Source organism: Tetrao urogallus (genome assembly GCF_951394365.1).
Source record: "Tetrao urogallus genome assembly, chromosome: 7".
Classification (NCBI taxonomy): Eukaryota; Metazoa; Chordata; class Aves; order Galliformes; family Phasianidae; genus Tetrao; species Tetrao urogallus.
This window is the reverse complement of record NC_136820.1, coordinates 40216478-40240689: the sequence shown is the minus strand read 5'-3', so window position 1 is coordinate 40240689 and position 24212 is coordinate 40216478. Positions and strand designations below refer to the sequence as shown.

General features: G+C 37.9%; 1 protein-coding gene across 3 annotated transcripts in view; it reads left to right on the top strand.

Moving 5' to 3' along the window:
• Positions 1 to 5940: 5940 nt before the first annotated feature.
• Positions 5941 to 24212, top strand: part of PFKP (phosphofructokinase, platelet) — a gene marked incomplete at both ends in the record, with an annotated part of 40642 nt that continues 22370 nt past the window's right edge. For all 3 annotated transcript variants that reach the window (XM_079538613.1, XM_079538612.1, XM_079538611.1), the window contains 6 exons: positions 5941 to 6025; positions 14004 to 14077; positions 19140 to 19217; positions 20627 to 20816; positions 23294 to 23459; positions 24167 to 24211. In XM_079538613.1, the coding sequence (XP_079394739.1) occupies positions 5941 to 6025; positions 14004 to 14077; positions 19140 to 19217; positions 20627 to 20816; positions 23294 to 23459; positions 24167 to 24211 (638 nt within the window). The remainder of the gene's footprint in view (positions 6026 to 14003; positions 14078 to 19139; positions 19218 to 20626; positions 20817 to 23293; positions 23460 to 24166; position 24212) is intronic.

Here is a 24212-nt window from a genome sequence, read left to right as displayed (position 1 = left end):
TACATGGCCCTACTCATTTCACAGCTACACATGCACGTATTGTGGGTCATAGTACTGCAAGCTTACAAATTATCCTGTGGCACAACATGATGGCTCAATGCTGAAGTTCTCAAAGTGAGACAGACTTACATATTCTTTTCCCTTAAAAAGGAGAAATAATTCAGTCAATTTTATGATTCATTACCCATTTAATTAGTACGTTTGCTCTTAAATAAATGACTGAAGCAGCTTTTTCTGTTTCTGTGGTCTTTTAAACGAAACAATTATGATACATGTATGACTAGCACAGCTCAATCATCCCAAGCCTAGTATATCTGACACAATCCATCTTTCATAACACAAATCCTCTTTGATCTGCATTATTTCGAGTGATGCTTAGCTCAGTGTTGAATTTTTATATCCAATAAAAGGAGAAAAACACACTCTTAATTTAAAATGTGGAGACCAGAGTTATAAGGATCATGTCAAAATACAAAAAAAAAAAAACATTTTTGAGGTTTAAATATTGTTTTTTTTAAACTTGTGTTTTTTTGAAAAAAAAAAAAAAAAAAAAAACAAGGTTTGAAAGCTAGGTTACATAGAAATACATATAACATTAATATTGTTTGTTTGATAGTGGCAATGAATAATGAATTTACAAGCTGGAAGCAGAAAGAAGAAAAAATAATACAAAAAATAATTTAAAAAATCAAATAATGAACCCATTGAGCATAGATTACAAATTGTAGTACATATATGTCATTTAAGAAAACGTGATTTTACACTGGGGAAAAAAAAAAAATGGAATGACTGGAGCACCTCTCCTACGAAGAAAGAAAGAGAGAGTTGGGCTTGGTTAGCTTGGAAAAGGGAAACTTCACTTTGGCCTTCAAGTACCTGAAGGTAGCTTGAAAATGGGAAGGGCAGTGACCTTTTACACAGTCTGATAGTGGTAGAAGAAGGGGGAATGGCTTTAAACTGAAAGAGGGGAAATCTAGTATAGATATTAGGAAGAAATAATTTACTCAGTGGTGAAGCACTGGCAGGCTGCCTAGAGAAGCAGTGGATGCCCATCCCTACAAACATTCAAAGCCAGCCTGGATGGGGCTCTGGCAGCCTGATTTGGTGGGTGGCAGCCCTGCCCATGAAAGCGGGCTTGGAGATCATCATGTTAAAGGTCCCTTGCAACCTATGCCATTTTATGATTCTATTATTTTCCATACATCTATGATAGAATAGAACCATAGAATCATCAAGGTTGGAAAAGACCTCTAAGATCATCCAGTCCAATCATCCACCTATCATAAATATTTCCTAATAACCATGTCCCTCAGTACAACATCTAAACATTTCTTGAACATCTCCAGAGTTGAGAAGTCCACCACTTCCCTGGACAGCCCATTCCAGCACCTGACCATGCTCTCAGAGAAGTAGTACTTCCTAAAGTCCAGCCTGAATCTCCCGTGGTGCAACTTCAGGCCATTCCCTCTAGTACTATCAGTAGTTACACAGAAGAAGAGTCCTACTCCCACCTCACCACGACCTCCCTTCAGATAGCTGTGGAGAGCTGTAAGGTCACCCCTGAGCCTCCTCTTCTCCAGACAGAACAATCCCAGCTCTTTCAGCTACTCCCCATAAGACTCGTGCTCCAGATTCCTCACCAGCTTCATTGCCCTTCTCTGAACACACTCCAGTGCCTCAATGTCCTTCTTGTAATGAGGGTCCCACAACTGAACACAGTACTCTGGGTGCACCTCATCGGTGCTGAGTACAGAGGGACAATTACTTCCCTACTCTCCCTGGCAATGCTATCTCTGATAAAGCCAGAATGCCATTGGCCTTCTTGGCACACTGTCGTCCCATATTCAGCTGAGAGTCAACCAATACCCCATGTCAGTTTCCTCTACACAGTCTTCTCTTTGTCCCAAGCTTGTAGTGTTGCCTGGGGTTGTTGTGGCCAAAGTGCAGGACCTGGCACTTGGACTTGTTAAACTTCAATTGGCCTCAGTCCAGCTATCCAGATCTCTCTGTAGGGCCTTTCTATCCTCAGGTGGATCAACATTTTCTCCCAACTTGGTATCATCTGCAAGGATGCACTCAATGCCCTCATCCAGGTCAACAATACAGATATTGAACAGAACAGGCCCCCCAGTATCCATCCCCGGGCAAAACCACACCTGACCAGTTGACAGCTACATGTGACTCCATATATTACCACTCTCTGGGCCTGGCCATCCAGCCAATTCTTCACCCAGCAAAGAGTGTATCTGCCCAAGCCACAGGCTGCCAGCATCTCCAGAAGAACACTGTGTCTATTGTCTAGGTAGACTATGTCAACAGCCTTTTCCTTATCCACCATATGGCTATCTTGATCGTAGAAGATGAGGTTGGTTGAGCAGGACCTGCTTTTCATGAACCCGTGTTGACTAGGCCTAATCCCCTGGTTGTCTTGCTCATGCTGTGTGATCTCCCTCAAGATGATCTGCTACAAAACCTTTCCTGGCACAGAGATCAAGCTGACAGGCCTGTAGTTCCCCAGATCCTCTTTATAACCTTTCTTGTAGATGAGAGTTACATTGGTAAATCTCCAATCTTCTGGGACCTTTCCAGTTGACCAGGAATGCTGATGGATGATACAAAGTAGCTTGGCTATCACCTCCACCAGCTCCCTCAGCACCCTCAAGTGGATCTGATCTGGCCCCATGGACTTGTGGCAGTCCAGGTGGAGTAATAGGTCTCTAACAGTTTCCACCTGAATCACAGAGGGTTTATTCTGCACCTCATTCCACACTTACAGGTCAGGGGGTAGAGTACCCTGAGGATAACTGCTCTGACTTTTAAAGACAGATGCAAAGTAGGCATTGAGAACCTCAGCCTTTTCCTTATCCTCAGTGGCCACATTCCCTGCCACATCCAGTAAAGGATGGAGATGCTCCTTAGCCCATTATGGAGGAAATAACTCATAGAAAAATACAGTTAAATTAACAATAGTTGTAGCTAAACAAATGTGAGGATTAAAAGATGGACAGATGGCTTTGATTTAGATGAAGCACAGGGAATATACAGGTATAAGAAGGATGCAGTATATATCTACAGTGGTGAATATCCAGGAACAGTTGAAATCCACCCATGCTGTTCCTATCCTACATAAACTGATTGAATAAGGTATTATAGTAAGAGGAAAATTAGAGCACCTAATGCAGTGTGCAGCTTGGCTGCTGATGTTTATTCATATATTTCTTTATTATCAGTTTGAATATCTCAAAAAGCCTATTTTCTTAGTGTCAGTATGATTTATGCACCTGTAGCCAACTGCATTGCAACTATATCCCACAAGGTTAAACAGTATTGTTTGCCCTAACAGTCTTCAATATTCAAGCCAAGAACTCAATCCTGGCAACTGTAGCCCCGTAAGATATTAAAGCACATTAAGACTGTTTCGGGAACAAACAGTTCGATGTCCCTTCCTTCCTCCCACCTCTGTCATTAGCCTTTACACAGTCAAAATACAGTTCTCTCCTGAGAGCTGTCCTAAAGAAAAATGAGTAGCTGTAATAAATGCTAAAAGCAGTGAAATTGTAGGCCATATCCTAATTAGACATGTGGGAAAACAATTACATCAGTTATAAGGACCAAATTTTTATGTACCAAAGAGCAGTTGGAAAACAAACAAACAAACAAACAAAAAAAAAAACCAAAAAAAAAAAAACAAAAAAAAACAAAAAAAATCACTTTCAGAAAGCATAGCTCCATAGCACCACAGGTACATTTGGAACTAAAAGGGAAATGTCTACTTCAAGACCAAATGTAAATGGTTTAACAAAACTGAGTAAAATAAGTCAATCCTAAAGATGAGCTAAGTGTCTGTACCAAAGCAAATCAGTGCAAAGCTTCCTCAAAGTATTGCTCAGATGAGAAATTATCAAATGCCTGTTATCTTGAAGCTGCTGTAAAAGTACATATTAACCTAATTCCTAGCCTAATTCAATTGATATTAGAAGCAGTGTATAAGTATTAACTAGCTTTTTCAGAGCTACCCTTAAATAAATTGATGTAATTTCATTTCATATTGAAATCATTCAAAGTGGGAGTTTATAGGTGTTTATATATTTCTACAAGAAGTTTACCTTTGTTATTACTGTTTGTTACTTGGGGATATCTTCAAATACAGGGAAATAACACAATACATTCCCTACATTATCACTACTGCAGCTACTTGTACAGAAAAAAAGTACTCAAAGTATGCAATCTATTTGGAAATGTGTCTTTTCCATTGTCAACACACTCATCTTAGCCTCTGAGATTTGCAAATATAGAACTGGCCACATAATAAGCATAGACATTTCTTTGCACGTACAGTTTCTGGAAGCATTTATCTCTGAGTAATATTGACTGAACTACTCAAATGACTGTACGTGTGCCTGTGACTGTGTGAAAGTTGACAGGATGAGAACACGTATTTTTTGAGTAAGAATTGTTTAATGTGATGTAGTTGTTGAATCAAAACAATAATTATTACAGCAATTAAAGTATAAAACTTGAGTCAGCATGTTGCTTCTGTTCCTGACTCTCCCTGACTTTGTAATTTTGGGCGAGTAACTTAGTTCCTGATTCTGCAAATGCTTTTACTTATGTTTCTCTTTATTCCACAAAGAACTGTTTCTGGAACAGCACATTAATATTTATTTAACTTAATAAAATAAGGGTCTGTTTCTGCTGTGACACATGGCACATCGCACAATGAAGCAGAACAAAAGGTATGGCAGAACAGGGCTTCCATCCAGTTTCTCTCATTTGCTTTGCCTCTCCTCCTCCCTTATACTCAACACGTGTCTCCAAGCTGTGAATACTTGTAGAAAGGGATTTCCTTTTCCTACGTGTGCCTGAATGCCTGCAGTGCTTCAAGACGCTGCACAGAGACGAGGCAGACAACGACCAGGCCCTGTGACATAAACTGTGCCACACCACTGCCGAAATAACCCCCTCTGCTCCTTCAGCCAAAGCTGCTTTCCTCACTAGCTAAGTCTTTTCAGCAGCAGCCAAGCGAGAGACAGAAACAGCCGCAGCACTAGAGGACCCGGGCAGCAGCAGAAGCACTGGGAACAGGCTAGGAAGGGAAGGCTGAGCTCTCGCAAAGGGGATTCCCCCCGCAGAGATAAACCCCGACAGCGGGAGGGCCCGAGAGAGAGCTCTTCACAGGAGGGGCACCCCGGCACTGGCTACATACACCACGCTGTTACTCAGCACTCCGGCGCCGGGATGATGCGCTAACTCCGTCCGACAGAGCTCCCTCCTCCCCCCGCGCCTCCCCCCTGCCCAGACACCAGCCATGTTCTCCGCATCGCCCCCACGCCGGGCCCCGGCGGCGCGGGGGAAAGGGGGGAAGGGCGCAACGGCGCCTCCCGCTCCCACCTGCGGCCCCTCCTCCGCCGCTCCCCCGCCTCGCGCACACCCCCCGACCCGCCCGCTTCCTTACAAACGTAACCGCCCACCCTTGGCTCACGACGGCAGCGCGTCTTCCCACTGGCTGCTCGAGCCGGCCATCAACCGCCGCTCGTGGAGGGGAGGTGGAAGGTGGGGCCAGGCGGGCTGTCAGCGGGAGCGGCCGGAGGAAACGGCGGCGGCGGGAGGTGCGGGGTGCGATGTGGGTGCAGCACGTCTGATCTCGCTCGCGTTTTCTTCGTCTCTTTTCCTTTCTCTGGGCTTCTCGTGTTGCTTCCGGTTTTTTTTTTTTTTGTTTTTTTTTGTTTTTTTTCTCCTATTGAAACACGTTTTGTAAATACATTCCAGCACCGGTTTTTTTGTTTGTTTGTTTTTGATTTTTTTTTTAAACATTTATTTATTTATTTTTTAATTGAAGGCCAAATACTTGATAGAACTGCTTTCGCTCTCCCGGGCAGCAGGGCCGAGCCGCAGGGGCTCTCATCGCCTCGCTCCGCGCCCCCCGCCTCCCCCGCAGCCATGGATCACCAGCCCAAGTTCTTCGAGAACCTCTCCGGCACCGGAAAAGCCATCGGGGTACTGACCAGCGGCGGCGATGCCCAAGGTGGCTATGGGGGAGCAGGGGGAAACAAGGAGGGTGGAAGGGAGTCTGGGGCGCGGAAGGGAAGAGGGCAGCGGGGAGGTTGGGGGAAGCCCTCGGGGGATGGGGTGAGAGAGGGAGGAGCGCGGGGAGCCCATGTGGGAGGCAATGCGGGGAGCAGGGGCCGGGGAGAGGAGCGGGGGAAGCTCGGCGTGGGGAGAGGCTGCTGGAGGGACTGCGGTGGTCTTCGGGCTCCTGTTTCCTCGCTGCCTCTCGTACTGAGGCCGGTGAAAATCGTTTTTGCGCGGCCTCCGAGCTGCAGGCAGACCCTCTCATCCGTCCTACCCGTTCTCATCGCGTTTCCCAAAGCGTGGCTTCCTCTGAGCCTGGCAGGGCAGAGGATAGAGGCGCTCCGGGAACTTTCACTACCAAAATGTCTTCACTCCGGGAAATGGTGGGGAATGGCTGGTGGAAACCAGAGGAGGCTGCCTGGCTGCTGCCAGCCCTCGCCTCATCCGCTTCTCACTGCGTGTTGGCACCGACAGCGCTTTCCTGTTCCTACCCGTGATTTAAAATTTCGGGTGGTGCTTGGCTCTCCAGCCCAGCAGGAGCATGCTGCAAACGTGTTTGCACGTGCAAACGTGAAGAAGGGGAACAAAAGACCTATGGACGTTAGAAGAAAAGAGAAAGAGCCTAGATCGCAAATACTTAGTTCTGAGTCCTGTTTTCCCGCAGTTTCATTTCCCCTTTTCTACCAGAAAACCTTACATAAATTAAGTCTGAAATTTCAGTTGATTAAGGTTCTAAATATCCGATTTTTTTTTTCATGTGGACTCTTCACTTTTGCCAGTTAAGTGAAGATTGCTTTCAGCTTCCTTTGCTGAGGCCACAACTATTTTAGTACTATTATTACCGGAGAGTGATTCGGAAATATTTTAAGGAATGTTCCTTTAACACGTTTTTCAAGGGTAAAAACAAAAACAAAAAAAAAGCAAACCAAAAAATTCTTTCCTTTGTGCATGGGCTCGGTAGTTTAAAGACCAGAACTAGCTGCCCAGCACGTGGACACGTGTCAGCTCCCGCCGCGTTTGGGGCATCCTCCCGGTTCTTCCAACCTCTGAGCGGTACCAGCAGCACGCCCCTCTCTCCGGTGCCCGCTCCCCGCTGTGTCCCCGGCAACTCCACGGAGCGGTGCCTCCGCGCTTCCTCCTCGCCGCCGGTGTGTACGTGATCCGCTGCGAGTCGCTGCGGATTCCGCCTCCTTGCGTCATCGGGGATGGGAGAAGCATCCTCCCGCCCTCTCCCCGCAGGAATAACGGGGAGTCCCCGGTTAGACTTGGAATTATCGGGAATCTTTCTAATCGGGATGCGAGGGCTCTAGTACCAATCGGAGAGGAAAACATTGTAGCTCCTGAGGAAAAAAAGACAAATCGATGACCTTAAATGGCTTCTCTCTTGCTCCTCAGTCGGGTTACATTTGTTCAAGTTTTATCTGCAGTTTGCTCTCGGTATCATTACTTCCACTGCTAAATGATTCCAGAAGGAGCTGTGAGTCAAAGCTTCTCTGTGTTGATGGTCTGGTCACCAAATCGCCATTTTAACTTTTAAGTGTGACAGGGCATTGCCTCAAGCAGCAGTAGCGTGTTCAGCAAGAGGCTGACTCGCTTCCGCGTGTCTGGCGATTATATAATGCACCAGCAGATGCATCTCTTTTTTTATAAAGTATTAATCTCTGCTGGCCACTATGTGAATTAAGACACTTAAAGGACTTTCAGAATCTGCAAGTAGCATCTAGACTATTATCCAACAGATTGCAAATGAGGCAAGGTAAAGATTAACAACAGTGGAAGTCGCTGTCTGAGGAATGAGGTTGTTACGAAGACTAAACAAAGCAAACTGGATGGCTTCCAAGATATTTTGTAGGCAGCTTTGTTGACCTAACTTAGAATAATTAAAATGTAGTTTTAGAATTTGGTCCTTTGGACTGAATGACAGAACACAGCTGACTTCCACCTTACTATCTTGAGAACAGCGTGGATGTGTAAAATACAACCTCTGTTTTGTTTGCATGCTGGGTTAGGCGTAGGACTAGGGACAAGATGAGTCATGCCTTGTCAAGGTCATTTGCCTTCTGTAGGGCAAATGTGCTAGAGAAGTTGTGAGCTATGAGCAGAAGGAAATAGAGTGCTATTGCTGCAGAACTCTTTGAAGACGCATGTTTGAGCAAAACTGTAGGGCAGGCAAAACTACCAACTCTGAAGTAGGCAAAAAAGGTGAAAACAAAATAGTTTCAGACTCCTGTTTTCTTTCAGATTTTTTAGGTAGACATCAGAAATATTCAGATGATCTCTAATGCAAACCAACCTCAGCAGGAAAGGCAGTGGAAAGAGCATCAATTATAGTTACAATAAACATGAGTCTTCATCCTAGTAGATGCCTTGGTTTAGATAGGTGGGCAGTAAATCTTTGCCTAGAACAAAATATGCTTGATATTTTAGAATACAAGTTACTGCCTTTGCAGCTGCTGTACCTTTGAATAATTTAGGAGTAGCATTATGTAAAATACACAGGCTTTTCTATTTATGGGATATTTTAAAGCGTAAGCTACTTCCTCACTTTTGTGGTACTTTCTTGCAGGGTTTTATGCTTGTCTTTTTGACTAACTGTGGAATATAAGGACTATATAATATGTATGCTCCATACTAAGGTTATTATGATTTAGTCATCACATTTCCAACCCCACCATAAACAATACGCTTGTGTTAAAGAATGTATTAGTGGTTTATTTTACGTCAATACAGTACTTAAAATATTACACTTATTTTATGTTTATGCACTAATGTGTGCAAGTACTAAGCTTTGCAGGCATTACTTTACCTAGCCAGCTCAATAGTGAACTAAAGCAAGTACTTTCTTCTTTAATCACAAGTACCTTGAGAGGGAAAAGAAGTTCTGACAGTTACTCTCAGAGTTCAGGAGTCGATTTGGTTTGTGCACTGTTTCTAAATGATGGTGACTGCCGCTCATAAAGGTGAGCTGAAAAGGGGTTTTGAGTCACTCTTCTGTCATCACGCTGCAACACTTGCCATGATCTGCTTTAAGTACAGTGGTAGTGTTTTATGGTGGCTACTGGTACCACTGATAATTTTGACAGCTGTAGGTTACTTTTACATTTGCACAACCTGCAATCAGACTTCCTGTTCTAGGATCATGATAGGTATGGCTCTACAGCAAGAAGAGTCATATCATCTGAAAGCTAATGAACACAGATTTGCGTCACTGGAAATACTGAATTTGTGGCTGTTGCCCATCTACTCACCTGGGATTATTATTATTATTTTTTTAAAGGTTATCACATTATTTTTGAGACAAACTAAAAGGCTTAGTGTTGTGGCAGATAACAATTAAGAGAGGTAGAATATGGATTACCTGATAATGTCCTAGAATGCCATAGAAATAAAGACTTCTATTTCTCTGTCTGAAGCATTACAGACTTACCAGTGATGTTTCAAGGCATATTTAATGTGGTAGCATAGATGTGCTGCTCTTGTCACGATTGGTTACACTGGAAAAATAAATTGTGATTGCTGGATGAATAATAAAATAATTAATGAAATGCATTCCTTTATGATGTTCCAATTGTAGAGTTTATTTGCTAACGCTTTGAAGATAATCACTGAGACATCTGTCTCAGAAAATAGGATTCTGTTTTTCTACAGACATAGGCATGTGCAAAAAGCATTTAACTTATGGGCATGCACACATATATAAGTAAAGCCAAGGCTTACAGTTATTAATAGATGAGTGTATCTTTTTCATGACATTTAATGTTTTGGAGGAACTGCATCTATAATTCTAAGATTGAAAATAGGCTGTTAGGATGCTTTTTAAATCTTGAAGGAGATATGTATCTGGTATGGTAGTTATGTAAGTATTTGTGCAGTACAAGGCTCTGATCTAATATGGTGTTACTGTTAGAAAAAGTCTATGGTATTCAGATATCTAGAGTCATTACTGTGATTGCAATAAAATGTGACATGATTAAAGATAAATGGCGAAAACTCCAATTATTATTTTTTTCAATGATTTGTTCAGATTCTGAATTTTGTTTTTCCTCATCTTTCAGTATGATGATTATAGTCTCTTGATTCATTACCATATGGTCTCCTAATTCATATCCATTTTTGTTTCTGAATAAAGTCTTTCTGGCTGATAGTGTTAAGATAGTTGTATAGTTCCTGTAGTTTGTGTGTTTTTCTCTATAATCTTTTAACTCAGGCTTCTTATTCAAGATAGTACTTAAGTACACTCTTTGTGGTTTATCAAACATGTTTAAGCCAATACCTATCTTTAAAATTGGTAGCACTTAAGGATTTCTTGGTGTGTGACCAAAATACGTGTTTTTGACTTTTCCTTATTTAGTATTATAGTTACTTATATAAACGCTTCTTTTAGTTAACTAAACTAAAAAAAAAAAAAAAAAAATTAGCTCAACATGATAGTGTCCTAGTTTTATTTCAACTCCTCTGTTGTAGTTCTGTTTGTGTATATGAAATAGGATGCAGCCATGGTACAGAAATATTTTTTTGAGGGAAGGGATTGTCTTGGAAATCACTTAAAAGTTTCAGCAGTTCTGTTTGTAACTCTGCTGTGAAAAACTAGTAATTTCAAAGACAGTTGAATAGACAATAAATTCCTAGATGGTTTTACATAATTCCTATAATTAATTCAAGTAATTGCAGATAGCTTAAACATTGCTGAGTCCAAAAGGACAAAAATAAATCATTTCCTCTATCAAAGGCTTTAATGCAAATGCGAATGATAATTGAGAAAGAATTTGAATAATTCTTTTGTTATTAAAAATAATGTTTTTGTCTGTGGCTTACTTTTGAAGCTGCTATTCTAATAGTATGTGTTTATTGGTGCAGTATTTATTACTCAGAACTAAATTCATGATTAACTGGGTAAATCTATTTTCCAGTCGTAAGCGTAAAATTACATTTCATAGATATTGTGGTAATTCATAAATGCTATTGTAGGACTCCATAGATAATGAAATAGAGCAGTGTTTTGTTAGATAAGTTATGCAGAAACTTTGTGAAATGCTCGGTATTTACATATTTGTATAGCTGCAAGCAGCACAGTGTTCAGATTTAGATAGCCAAGATATGAAGGTCTAAAGCTTCACTGTTTTACCTGCATTTTGAAGATACCAAATCATAATATGCTTTAGTCCTCAGCCCTCATGTGATGCTAGCCACTTGTGCAGGAGCTTGCTGGTAGATGCCCAAATCTTCTTTGTACGAAAAAAAAAAAAAAGACACATCACCAAATAATAACAATGTCTGTTGCATAAATTTACTGAGTTTCAGTGTCGGTACTGAGGAAGTGCTTTCTGTCTGTAACTCCTAGTTTTTCCTGGATTTTTGCCCTCTTTTCAGACAGGTAAATTATGAGCCTTACCAGTTTTTCGTGTAAGACACAGGGAAATGAAGAAATACTAAAAAAGTATGTGATGATATTATGAATATATTCATGCGAAAAATTCATTTTGAGAAATAAACTCTATTTTACAAGTGTGAAAGTTAAGTCTGTTCAACATTTGCAGGCTAATTTTTAGGGAAAAAGTGATATGGGAGAAAATCTGGAGTGAGAGCTACTCTTCTTTAAAATACACTATTTGGAAGATTTATCCTAAACATACAAAGATGTGATACATGACCAATAATACCGAAATATGAGTAGTAGAAAGATGAACGTATGTCTTTAATAGACACTGTAATATTTGTATTTCAAGTCTTTTTTTTTTTTGCTGACAGAGCTTTAAGTTGCTTGAATCAGACACCTTTTCTATTTTTCTGCTTGAATACTTGGAGAACAAAGACAAAAGTTAGCACAGGTTAACGAGTGAGGCAGCACAGTCTTTGTAGCTGAACATGCCTTACTATTTCCTATTTCCCCTTCTGTGCCAAACATGAGAAGTGTCAGAGCTGAACCTCGAGAACAGAAAGTTCTTAAAGCAAGGCAGTTCTGAGTAGTCCTCAGTGATAATGTATGTCTTTCCTTCAGAAAATGAACTTTTTAGCCACTCTCCTAGAACTTTTCAGTGATATGGATAATTTAAAAATTTGTTCTCACCTCTTAAAAACAAGCAAAAAACCTGAAAACAACAAACAGTTGTTCAGCTAATGAGTTGAAGTACTCAATGGACTTTAATGAAAGGAGTAGCTTGTGTTTGTCTTGTCTTGGTTTGCAGAAAATGGCAGTGCAATGACAGTTCATTTTATAATTTGGAAAAATGAAGGGTTTTTGTCTGTGTTTCCCAGAGGACCTGGTGTGTGTTTATGTTACTTTGTTTTCTTTATTGTTTGTTTGAAAATTGTTTCACTGTACGTAGTAGACTTGTTTTAATCTGGAATTTAGCATGCTGACTTTCTTTTCAGCACAGCATGTCGAAAGAATTTCTCAGCTTTTCCATGGCATTATCCAGATCTTGTTCCAAAACTGCTGCTTTTTTTTTTTTTTTTTTTTTTTTTTTTTTTTTTTTTTTGTGCTCAGCACAGGGCTGAGGGGCAGTAAGAGGATTCTTGCTATTACTTCCTAGTTCAGAATTTATGGAAAAGCAGTTAACTTAGGATTTTATTCTTAAGTAAAAATGCCAGCATACAAACGACAAATCAGACTGCACACTTCTTGATTTTGGCAGACTTTTTTTTTTTTAATTTATGTTTTATGTTTAGCCACTTCAGTAACTTTTGAAATATTTGAGAAAACCTCAGTCTCGTTCTTTTTGTTTGTTTGTTTGTTTTATCCTCCTTCTTTTCTTTTCATTTTCCAATGATGATAGAAGTTGCAGGGGTAGACCTTTTTGGCATACTGTGTTATGGGTTATATATTCTACTTACCCTATTTTTGTATTTCCGTATTAGTGAGCATTTAATGCCTACGGTAACAGAGAAGCTCACCTACTATTTTGTTACTTTGATATTACTGAATGCAGCAGGTTTAGAGTGGTTTCTTGTTTCTTTTTTAATGTTTCTGTCATCCCTTTTTAACGGATGTGCTTGATTATTTCTTTCAGTGTAGCATAGCTGCTGCTTTTGTACCCAGGCTTTGCATAATCCCTTATGCCAGTGTAAGGAGCAAATAGTATATTTTTGTGTGAACTTAATTAATGAGTGAGATGACACAATATCTGAAGGGATGTATTATGGTAAAAATTCATTTAACACATGTAGGGGAACCAGTCAAACTTTCATTAGTGTTCAGAAGATCAGGTGTTTGATTGTTCAACTTGAGTGTAAGACTTCATATTAATAATCGTTTATTAGATGTGTGAGGAGAGAATTCCCATGTGAGATTGCATTTCAAGGAAGCGAAGTAGTGTGTAGGCATTTTTAATTTAATTTTAATTTTTTTTAAATGCAAACATTTATTGTGTTGATTTACTACTACTTTTTTCTTTCGTTTTAATTGGACACCTGTCAATGTCGGGAGTTTTGGTTGTGCTCCCAACAGATCACTGGCTGTATAGATTTGCATTATTTTGGAGAGCTCAGGAAAAAGCTATTGCAGCATAATTCCTCTTTTGAATGAGCTACATTGATTGAATGTTTTCATATTGAAAACTTAATTGTGATGAGAATTTCCATTCCCTTTCTAGTTTAGTTGCTCTTACTTTTATGATGCTGTTCTACAATAAGCAACAGTTCAGTCACTGATCAGTGTGCATACTAGCATTCATGTAATTGTCTTTGATTCTATCCCCATTGACAATCTAAGACAATCGTTACATCAAAGCAAATAGTTTTGTGCTTTTTGTATTCATGGGCTGATAGCACTGTCATTAAGCAAATTCCTGACTAATACATGCTGATCATTGTCTGTCATTAGGAATGAGTTAATGTTTTGGGCTTTTAAATTTGTTTTCAAAAGCACTGAAAATGCACAGTGCGCATGCAAAGATAATCAATACCAATGTGATTTTGCTTTTTCTTAACAGGTATGAATGCTGCTGTGCGTGCAGTAGTACGCATGGGAATATATGTGAAAGCCAAAGTCTATTTCGTTTATGAGGTTAGTGGTTTTTTTTTTTTTTTTAATTCATTCTGTATTTATCTTCTGCCTCTACTTGAGTAATCTGATTATACTTGTGGAGATTGTGAAGAGCAAGTAATATAGAATAAAAAAAGATATTGTATGTATCATTACCTCAACGTTTATTTTCATACTTATTTCTGGAAATTGCTTTTTATATGTTGTATGATTAAATCTATTTCATTTAAAAGCTGCTTTTTATTATGTATTGAATTCGCTGTGTGCTGCCATAACCCTGAGAATGTTGAGAAACTAGGTGGTTGTTCCTCAATTGTTGCTCAGTGGTGAATTCGAACTTTAATACTCACTGATGTATTTGTGTACTATTTAGATGTTTGTCTGGTCCCTATCATTGTAACTTATAATTACCTCCTTCAGCCTAGTTAAACTACTAATTTTTAACTCTTTGGCTTCCTCCCGGGGTAAGTGGGGTTGTTGTCCCCATTTCATGGGTAACACCAAGAGCTTTTTTACAACTCATTTTTATCAGGAGTTCTGTGGGGCTAGTGCTGTCTTTCCTGGCTTTAGTACTGAAAGCCTTCTCTATCAGTAGTGTGTTCAGACATAAAAAAATGTTGTGGTTGAAGCTTTTGACTGCCTGTTGATTGCCTGCCTACGTGAAGAGTGTTAACCTGAATAATGATTTTCACAGTTATTTGACACAAAAATGTAGAAGTTTAATATAAATTACGAGAATACTATCTAAGCCTGATAGACTGAAATACACTTTCACTTAAAATGTGCAGATTACACAATTCAGTAAATACTTCTTAGCAAAACAATCATTCTATTTACACTTGAATTCCTTTACACCTACTTAGAAGAATGTGGTGACTAGAAATCATTAAAAAAAAAAAAAAGTATATGGGGCAAAATCTAGTGTTTCTAACAGAATGTGCTCTTTATTTTTAATGTGATTTATCAAAAGAAGTTCATAGAAACAACAGAAAAGTACTTTGTTTTCTTTTTTGTGCATGCAAAATATACAATTTAGCTTTAAAAGGCAGCAATTTATCTATCTTCTTTCTTGGTCTGCTTGTTCCTAGGGTTCATTTACTAAAGAGATGTGAAGTATTGAAATGCAAATAAGTAAAGCACTGTGCTCCGAAATTCTTTTGTACTACCCTGCTACAGCAAGTAGCTCTGAATACTTAGTGTGTGCTAGTTATGTGACCAACCTCTAGAATTCTTTCAGTGTTGAGCTGTGCTGAAGGCTTGCTGAATTGGGTCAAATATTTTTGAGGAAGGAGGTTTTTTTGTTGCCTTTAAAGGACAGATAATAATAATAATTATTATTTTTGTTAGCTCTGCACTAAGAATTATCATCATTGTCCTAGAGTTGTTACCTTCTAAAAGCTGTTTTGTATAATGGAGTGTATTTAGTCATAAACTTCCAGAGAAGCTTCTGTTTTTCTGAACTTCAAAAGTCCCATTACGAAGTACAGTGCTTCTGTAATAATTACTAGAATTTGCTAATGTGACATTGTCCTCTGAAATATGCCCATTCCCATTACTAAACCAGCCTATATCAAAATCACAGAATTTTTGGAACGAGAGTCAGTTGTACAAATAACTGTGCTTGGAGCTATGAGCACTTGTTCCAGTGCTTGACTACTCCCTCAGTAAAGAACTTTTTCCTGATATTTCATGTGAATTTCTCCTGACTCAGCTTTCATCTTATCACTTATCATCAGAGAGCAGAAATCCTTTCCGGAGGATGCCATAGGCTGTTGTGAGAGCTCTCCGTTTTCTCTAACTTAAACAAACCAGATACCCTCAATTGTTCATCATAAGTCATGCCCTCCAGTTCTTTCATCGTCTTTGTTGGCTAATGACAAATGTTTTCTTATTTGGGGTCAAAAACTGAGTAAAAAGTCTCAGCCTTTTGAAACTTACTTTGTTGTAATCATAGTACACTTGTTTTGTTCTACTGTCACTTTTGTCTTCCCTCATAAAAACTTCTGCACTTTAAAATCATCCATCTTCTACAGCTGCGACCAAAACTAGGTCAGTATTTGAAGTAAAAAACATAAACTCCATTTTCCTGTGCTTCATTCAGAAGTAGGAGAGAGACTATTATTGCAAATAAAAATCGCTCTTAGTTGACTACTTTTATATATATACGTGTGTGTGCGTGTGTGCGTGCGCGTGCGTACGTACGTGCGTACGTGTATGTGTGTATATATTTTTTTAAGTTTATCTTGTGAAAGAAACTGGAATTCTTATGCTACATAGGCAGACTTTGATTCCCAAAAGGGAGTGTGTGGAGGTGTGTTATATGAATAAGTAGCCCACCCGAATATTATAAATATTAAAACTAGTTTTAGAATGAAAATCATAATTAAGAAAGAACCCTAACAGGCCAAACATGTCTTATTTCATTGAAGCGGGCACATCTGAAAATCATTCTATTCATTTGTGGAAATAGTACTTTTATACACTGTTGCCCTGATTTCACATTACAATCATGTTAACATCTTTTCGCATTTAATCTTAGCATTGTAACATTGTATCCTTGTGGAATAGCATCACTTTATTTCCCAATCTCCTCCGGATGGGTATTAAGGCTGGAATCCAATTGATTTATTTCACTTATCCTGTGAAAATTGAAGAGGTGAAAGCATAGTGCCAGGCTGCTGTGGGAGACTAGTTTAAGTTTTTTTTTGTTTGTTTTTCATTTTACCAAAAATGACTCTCTTTAAATGAGAATGAGAAGTAAAAGTTGTAGCTCTCCTCTGTGGGAGTTTGTTTTAGAAATGGATGTTTCTTTTTCATGGATTGAAGCACATAGCTCCCCATGGATGCACGCTCTTACCACTAAGCTGTGGAACTTTCAGATTGTTCACCTTGCTTTTAGGCGTCTTTTTCTCAAGAGGCCAGTGTAGAAATGCAGTGGTACTGCAGCCATGGATTTCTGTGAGGAAAAATTTCTCTTTTACATAATGGTTTGTGCCCTCAGTGGTAATAGTATTTTATGTTATTGAGTAATAACCAAAAAAGCTCAATAAGGAAATTTAAACAACTGCTGAAGCCCTGAATGTCTTGAATGAAGGGTATCAGAAGACAGATTGTTCTTTTCCAGAAGTTTTTGTAGACTTAAGATGAGAAGCAGCGTTTACTGTCTGCCCCTCTCTCCAGAAGTTATGGTGTATGTGTATGTATCTTGTGAATGTTTGAAATCTCAAATGTTGGATAGAGGAAGGAAACATAAAAGCGTTATTTTCAAGTATGATGCTTGCTGTACTGATGAAATATTTCAAGTTGAATTTTACCTTTACAATGAATTGCTCAGACCTCAAGTTGGCATCAGAATTTAAGTAAACTGTTAAATGGAAATCATGCTCTTCATTAATACTTTTTTTTTCTTTATATCTTTTCTAAGAAGCTTTCTTTGAAAACTTCTGTGTCTTTTGCATCTGCCTGTTGAATTGAAATTGTAGTCAAAGTGTTTAAAGTGAGCTTAAATGCACCATTTAGGAAGCAGAACCGAGTTAATAAAAGCTAATGTAAACAAAGCAAAAATGGATCTAGCTTGTTCCAAAAGCTCCCTGTCTTTGCTCTACAGGTGGGGAAATCATTAATACAGCCCTTGTTATTGCATGTCTATATAGAGAAACTATCACAAAATTGCAGAATGGTTGGTTGAAGTTGGGACTGGCTGCAGGTGGACAAAATGGCTTCCAGTGGTCCCTTCCAAACTCAGCCATCCTATAATTCTGAGTCAATAAAGCTCATCTTTTTTTGAAGCTGTGCTTCAAAATGTAAAACCACTTTCAAGTGGAAGTTTGTCCCTTCCCTCTTTCCTATGTTTTAGATTGGTTAATAAGATATGAATTAGCAATTTTTATGTCTTTAATATAATATCCCTTTACTGCATATGCCTGTAATACCTTCTTGAATGCAATTTGATTATTTTTTCTTTCAAGTAAGAATGGAAGGTGAATAATTGAAGCAAATATATCAACTGTATGTATTTTCACGAGTTTATAGTGCAGCTTCCTGTAATCTGTTACAAATGCAATATTGTGATACTCTTTCAGGATTTATTGCCCTTGTTTTCAGCTGTGGTTGCCAAAATAGAGATGAGTAGGAAAAATTTTCTATCCAGTATTGAGTGATGTAATGAACTCTCTGTATTCTTGCTTGTTTTTCTTTTAATACCTCTTTGATAATTGCACTTAATTTATTAGCTTTCATCAAGCTCAGCTGTATACACTGGAATAAATCTTACTGAGAATCTTTGCACTTTCTCAGAAAGATATGTTCTTTCTCAGAAAAATATTGTTACATATCTTGTGTATGGACATACATATATTTGTAAGTACACTGAAGTTATGTAGATTACATGTCTTTAGTTTCCCAGCTTGGCCTTCAATTTTGAAGGAATTATACAAATAATGCCCCAGCTTCAAGACACCTATTTTAGATGTGTATACATTAGATACATACTAGAGGTGTATGGAGAGTGCACAAAATATTGAAAAGATCTGTTGAATGACAGAAATCTGAGACTGATCATCTTCTACCTGGATATTTCTTTGCTGTTACTCAGTCATCTAAAGTGTAAGTTAATTAATCTCACTGAGCAGAAGCTTGTAACATGTGCCCTTTGGCATCTGTACTGAAATCCTTGTGAGCTTAATTTGAGTAACTTGAACTTCTGTGGAGGCCACATTTCATTTATCCTCCCGTCCTATTACGTTAGTGAGGGATTCCCAGTTTTATAGAATATTCATATACTAATCTATTATACAGTACTCTAGTATTACCAATTTACTTCTTATTGGATAAAACCTTTGTCTGCTGTGGATCATCCCAAATTAGGTATTTTTAGTTTATAGTGTCAGTTTTGCTGTCTTCTAAACATACGTATGTCTATATATTTCCTAATGAGATACTTGCTTGGATGCTGTATCCTTTAAGTATATCTTTTAATTCATTGCTTTTAATCACTTACATTAAGATATACACAGGGAGTACTATTACAATGGAAATGTTACCACTTTTCAAATAAGACTTCTGAGATGCTTTCCTTTTTTAGGGTTACCAAGGAATGGTTGATGGCGGTGATAATATTGTTGAAGTTTCTTGGGAAAGTGTATCCAGTATCCTGCAAGTGGTAAGTATTAGGGAGTAGGGGTGAAATCTAATTCTCTCTTTTTTTTTTTTTTCTTTTTTTTCCCCAATATGAACTAATATTGCAGTTATGAAATCTTATTTATGTGATGACAGCAGTACCTATTTTTTATAGTGTGATTGCCTGACACCTTCTAAAGAAGAACTTAAGGATCTTAAATGTAGTATGCAAAAATCATATTGAAAGCCTTTGTTCTAAATCTTCAATATCATGTTGTTAGCCTCCTAAAGACATGCTGGCAAAGATATTATAAGGTCGAAGTATGGAATAACTATATTTTGTAAGGCAAGTGAATATATGGAAGCTGGTATTAGCTATGTAAAGCTACTGTAATAAACATAAAGCAGAGAAAAACACGCTTTTTATTTTTTTAATAAAACAAACAGAAAAAAAGCTGGAATGTTACAATTATTAAAAGATGTTATATGTGCATGTATTTTGTATGTTTGTTTTATGTTCTGTCCATCTTGTATAATCTGTGGCCTTTTGATTAAAAGAAAGTTGAGGTGGTCAGGGATTGATGAGCAAAGGCAGGAGCAGAATGTGATGCTGAATACATACTGTAAGAATAGCATCAACAGTGAAGCTGAGAATGTATTTAGTTGTTCTGATAAGAGACTTCTCAGCCTACTAAGTTGTAGTACATTGTTTCAAATGCAGTCTCTTTTCCACTCTCAACAATTTTTTATTTTTTTTTAAGTATGAAAATATCTAGCATGGCATGTTTTCTCAGTTATATTACATGTTATATTTTGAGAATGCCTACATGTACACAGAGATGTTTTTGGCATTTTGAAAACAGCTACTCTGGTTTTTGGTGGAAGATCTTTTTTTTTTTTTTTAATCAGATTAATATATGCAGTATATAAATCAATGAAATAGAAAATTGTATGTTCTTCTCAAAAGTTCTGTGGAAGCACAATAAATGCTAATTTAGAGCCTTAGGGATGGATACATCTTTTTTGTGCATGTTCATAGGTTTCATGATGTTAATTAAAAACAGTTGTGCTGGATCAAATTCATCTGAATCTTGACTATTTAGTGTTGCATCATTTACTTCTGTTATCACATATTAACAGATATTAGTAATTAATTGGAGTGCTACTAAAATTAATCCCAAATAATTTAATATTTTGTTTCAAGAGTAGCTCTTTATCAGTCATATTTGAGTGTTTTCTCTTTTCCCTGGTGTATGTATCCACTCCTGAGAACATAATTTCCCATGAGCTTGGTAATTGTTTTCATTAGTTTTAATTCACTGCGGAATTAAAATGGCTGTTATGCTGCAAAGTAACAACTCATCATTAATGCAACTTAAAAACAAACAAAATATTCAGTAATAGTCTGGATTATAGACGTAAACTAAGTTCCCTTTATGTTCCTTTATCTAGGGAGGTACAGTCATTGGTAGTGCACGCTGCAAATCCTTTCGTACCCGTGAGGGTCGCCTGCAGGCAGCCTGCAACTTGGTTCAGAGAGGAATCACTAATCTTTGTGTGATTGGTGGAGATGGTAGCTTAACTGGTGCCAATCTGTTCCGTGAAGAATGGAGTGGACTTCTAGAAGAACTGGCACAGAAAGGTAAGTTTGTGTTGAGACCCACCAAACTCACAGTTCAGTCTTTAGAGAAGTTTTGTGCTGTAACTATGTATTCACAAACTATATTCAGAGGGTATTTCTTGTGTTCAAAAATGAAATCCGTGTATTCTACATAATTACGTATCTCTTCATAATTTAATAGTTCTTGATTTCTCTACATCCTTTCCTGTACACCACAAATGTTGAGAAAGACCAAATAAACTACTGGACAAGTGTCTGTATGATTTGTTTTCGGTTTTTTTTCCCCATGATGAACCATTTTCAGGGCCTTTAAACCTTCTACTTGAAAAGCCCTTTTCTTCAAGTACAAACTGACATGGTAATTTCTTTCCTACAAGTTACACATTTGGATGTTGTTAAATTATGAAGTTTTCCTGCCTATATGCATTGCTCAAAATCAGAACATTGTATCTGTTGGTAAAAATGTATACAGCCCGTTAATCATTTTTGATAGCATCCAAGAGAATGTTTAGTACAATAAAAAAGTACAAGAGTGCAGGCTTGTATAATGCTGTGCTGATGCTATAAGTTATTCAGAATATTTAGTTCTTTTCCTAGGTTCCATCAATTTCTGGCTTTGAGACTTACTGAACCAGAACATCAGTCCTTTAACAAATTTTTCTTTCCTGAATGTATACCGTCTCCTTGAACACATACAGATTTTTGCTGAACACACTGTGTAGCAATGAGTTCTACAGCTTCGAGGAGTTTGTGAAGATTGCAAAGAATCTTCTATTTATTTTGATCCTGCTGGTTTCTAGTTTCATTTGGTGTCTTCTAGTTTTTGACTTAATACAAGCACTGAATGATCAATCCTGATTTCTCTGTTTGCCTGTTGAGACTTTACAGCTGTTGTACTTTTTCATCTCTTTTCTAGAAGAAAGAGTCCTTTCTTAGTTGTTCCTTATATTATAAGTTCTGTATCTATGATCATCTTTGTTGCCCTTCTCTGAACCTTTTCCAGTTCTACATATCCTTTTTGAGGTGGGGAGGACCTGAGCTGCACCCAGTATTCAAGATGAGGGCAAACCATGGATCCACACAGTAGTATAATGATCTTTGTTTTCTTCTGTTATTTTCCTAATATTTCCTAATATTTAGATTTTTTTATTATTATTTTTTATTTTTACTGCTACTGGCCACTGGTGCTGATTCCTTAACGAAAACAGCATTATTTTATTTTTGATGTTAGGATATGTTTTTCATGTGATTAGTTCACATTTATCTACAGTAAAGTCCACCTGATACTTCACTGGTCATTGTCTTGCTAGTCTTCCTTATTTCTTCACAGACACCCCGTACCCTTAGAACCCAAATAATTCAGTTTGATCAGTAAGCTCAGGCAACTTTCTGCTCATTCCCTATTTTAGGTTATTGCTGAATATACTGAACAGTACACATCTCTATAGTACTCCATCGGTTACCTTCCTCTGATGCAAGAATCTGCATTTACTACATCTTTCTGTTTTTTATTTTTTCACTCTCTTTCATATAATTTATTCCATGCAAAAGCCTTCTCTACCATGCAATGACTAATCAGTTTTTCCAAAATCCATTGGGGATGCACCTTGTTATTGGCTTTACCTAATCCAGGTAGACTATGTCAACCAAATGCCCCTTATTTGTGTGATTTCACTTACAGAACAATACAGAACACTTTGTAAAATGTTATATACGTTGATATAAAACATTTTGATTCTTCTTCAGAATGCTATATTTATCTGCAAGAAAATGAGTTATATTTTCTGTTATGATTTCTAATATTTTGTTTGGTATAGACATCAAACACACAAATCCATAGTCTTGAATCTCACATTAAAAATCTGTTGTTACATTTACTATGATCCCCACCATAGATACTGAGGTAATTCTAAGCACTGCAGCAGCTAATTTGTCCTTGAGGTCCTTTAGAACTCTTGAGTGATTCAGCATTTTCTCTTAGGCGTGAGGAGACACATACTAAAAATGCCAATAGGAGCTTTTCTATTCTATTTACTTATTAATTGTGAAATCAGAGCATTTCAGTGATGCAAAAGTCTTCAAAAGTGTAAATGAAGTGTTACGATTACTTACATTTGCCCACTCGCATCCAGTTTGCATCATTTTGCTTCTTCATTGCATGTCAGACACTGATACTCCAAATTAAATGCTATTATATCCCAGCCATCAATTTTAAGTTTGGTTATAAGGCATGATAGTCTGTTAACACTTTGAAGTGAACTGAAAAGCTCTTGTTTCCCTCCTTATCATAGGAGTTAATTGCAGGATTCTTTTGGTTGGTTGTTTGATTGGTTTTCCCTTATGCTTTTGACTAACCTTGTTACGTGAAATATCTAAACAGCAGTTACGTTTGGATATGTTTAATTTGTAGAGCAGCCAAGCAACGTGTCTGATAATGTTGAGTTTTATTAAGTTTAATCTAACTTAATCCAGATCCTTCTCTGGGTAATTTTTTACAGGAAAGATTGATGAAGAGGCTGTTAAGAAATATGCTTACCTTAACATTGTGGGAATGGTTGGGTCCATAGACAATGACTTCTGTGGCACCGATATGACCATAGGAACAGACTCAGCCTTGCACAGGATCATTGAAGTTGTGGATGCCATCATGACCACTGCACAAAGGTAAATTGTGCATGTTAGGAAAGACTGTAATATGTGTGTGATTGTTATGCTTCAAATCTTGTTTCCTATTGCTATACAGTAACGGAGGGTATATAGTCATCTTAAGATGTTAGGTAACTGGTATACATAGTATTTATTGTGTGAATACATATCTTGGTTTCTTTGCAGCTTTTCTACCACTCCCATCATGGCAGTAGTACAAGTATTTGATGGTAGAGGCAATATCAGCTTTAGGAGAAGGCTTTGGTTTTTATGTTTTTGATCTTTCCTGGACATAATATTCTAAAGAAGATTCAGATGGTATCCATTTGTATGTTACCTTTACTCAGACGAAATTTAAGCAATTAAATTATATTTTTATGTACTTAAAAATCAGACTAGGAAATTCTATTGTGGTATCCTAAAATTCTTAATTATGCCTTTGCATCACTTACATTTCTAGAGGTTGTTTACCTCTTCTCTCCTAACTACTTTCATTTATTTTAGAGTAAAGTGTAATGAAAACAAATTAAGTTATAAAAGATATGCAATTTAAATACGTAGATCAATATGATCTTTTATTTTTCAAATTAATTCTGTGTTTGGCAACCTGGCAAACTGAGACCATTTCTTGATACCAGCTGTTGAAGATTTTAGATTTCTGAGCTGCAGTGAATTATTCTTTCATACTGTTTTTTTTTTTTTTTTTTTTTTTTTTTTTTAAATAGCCATCAGAGGACATTTGTTCTGGAGGTTATGGGTAGACACTGTGGG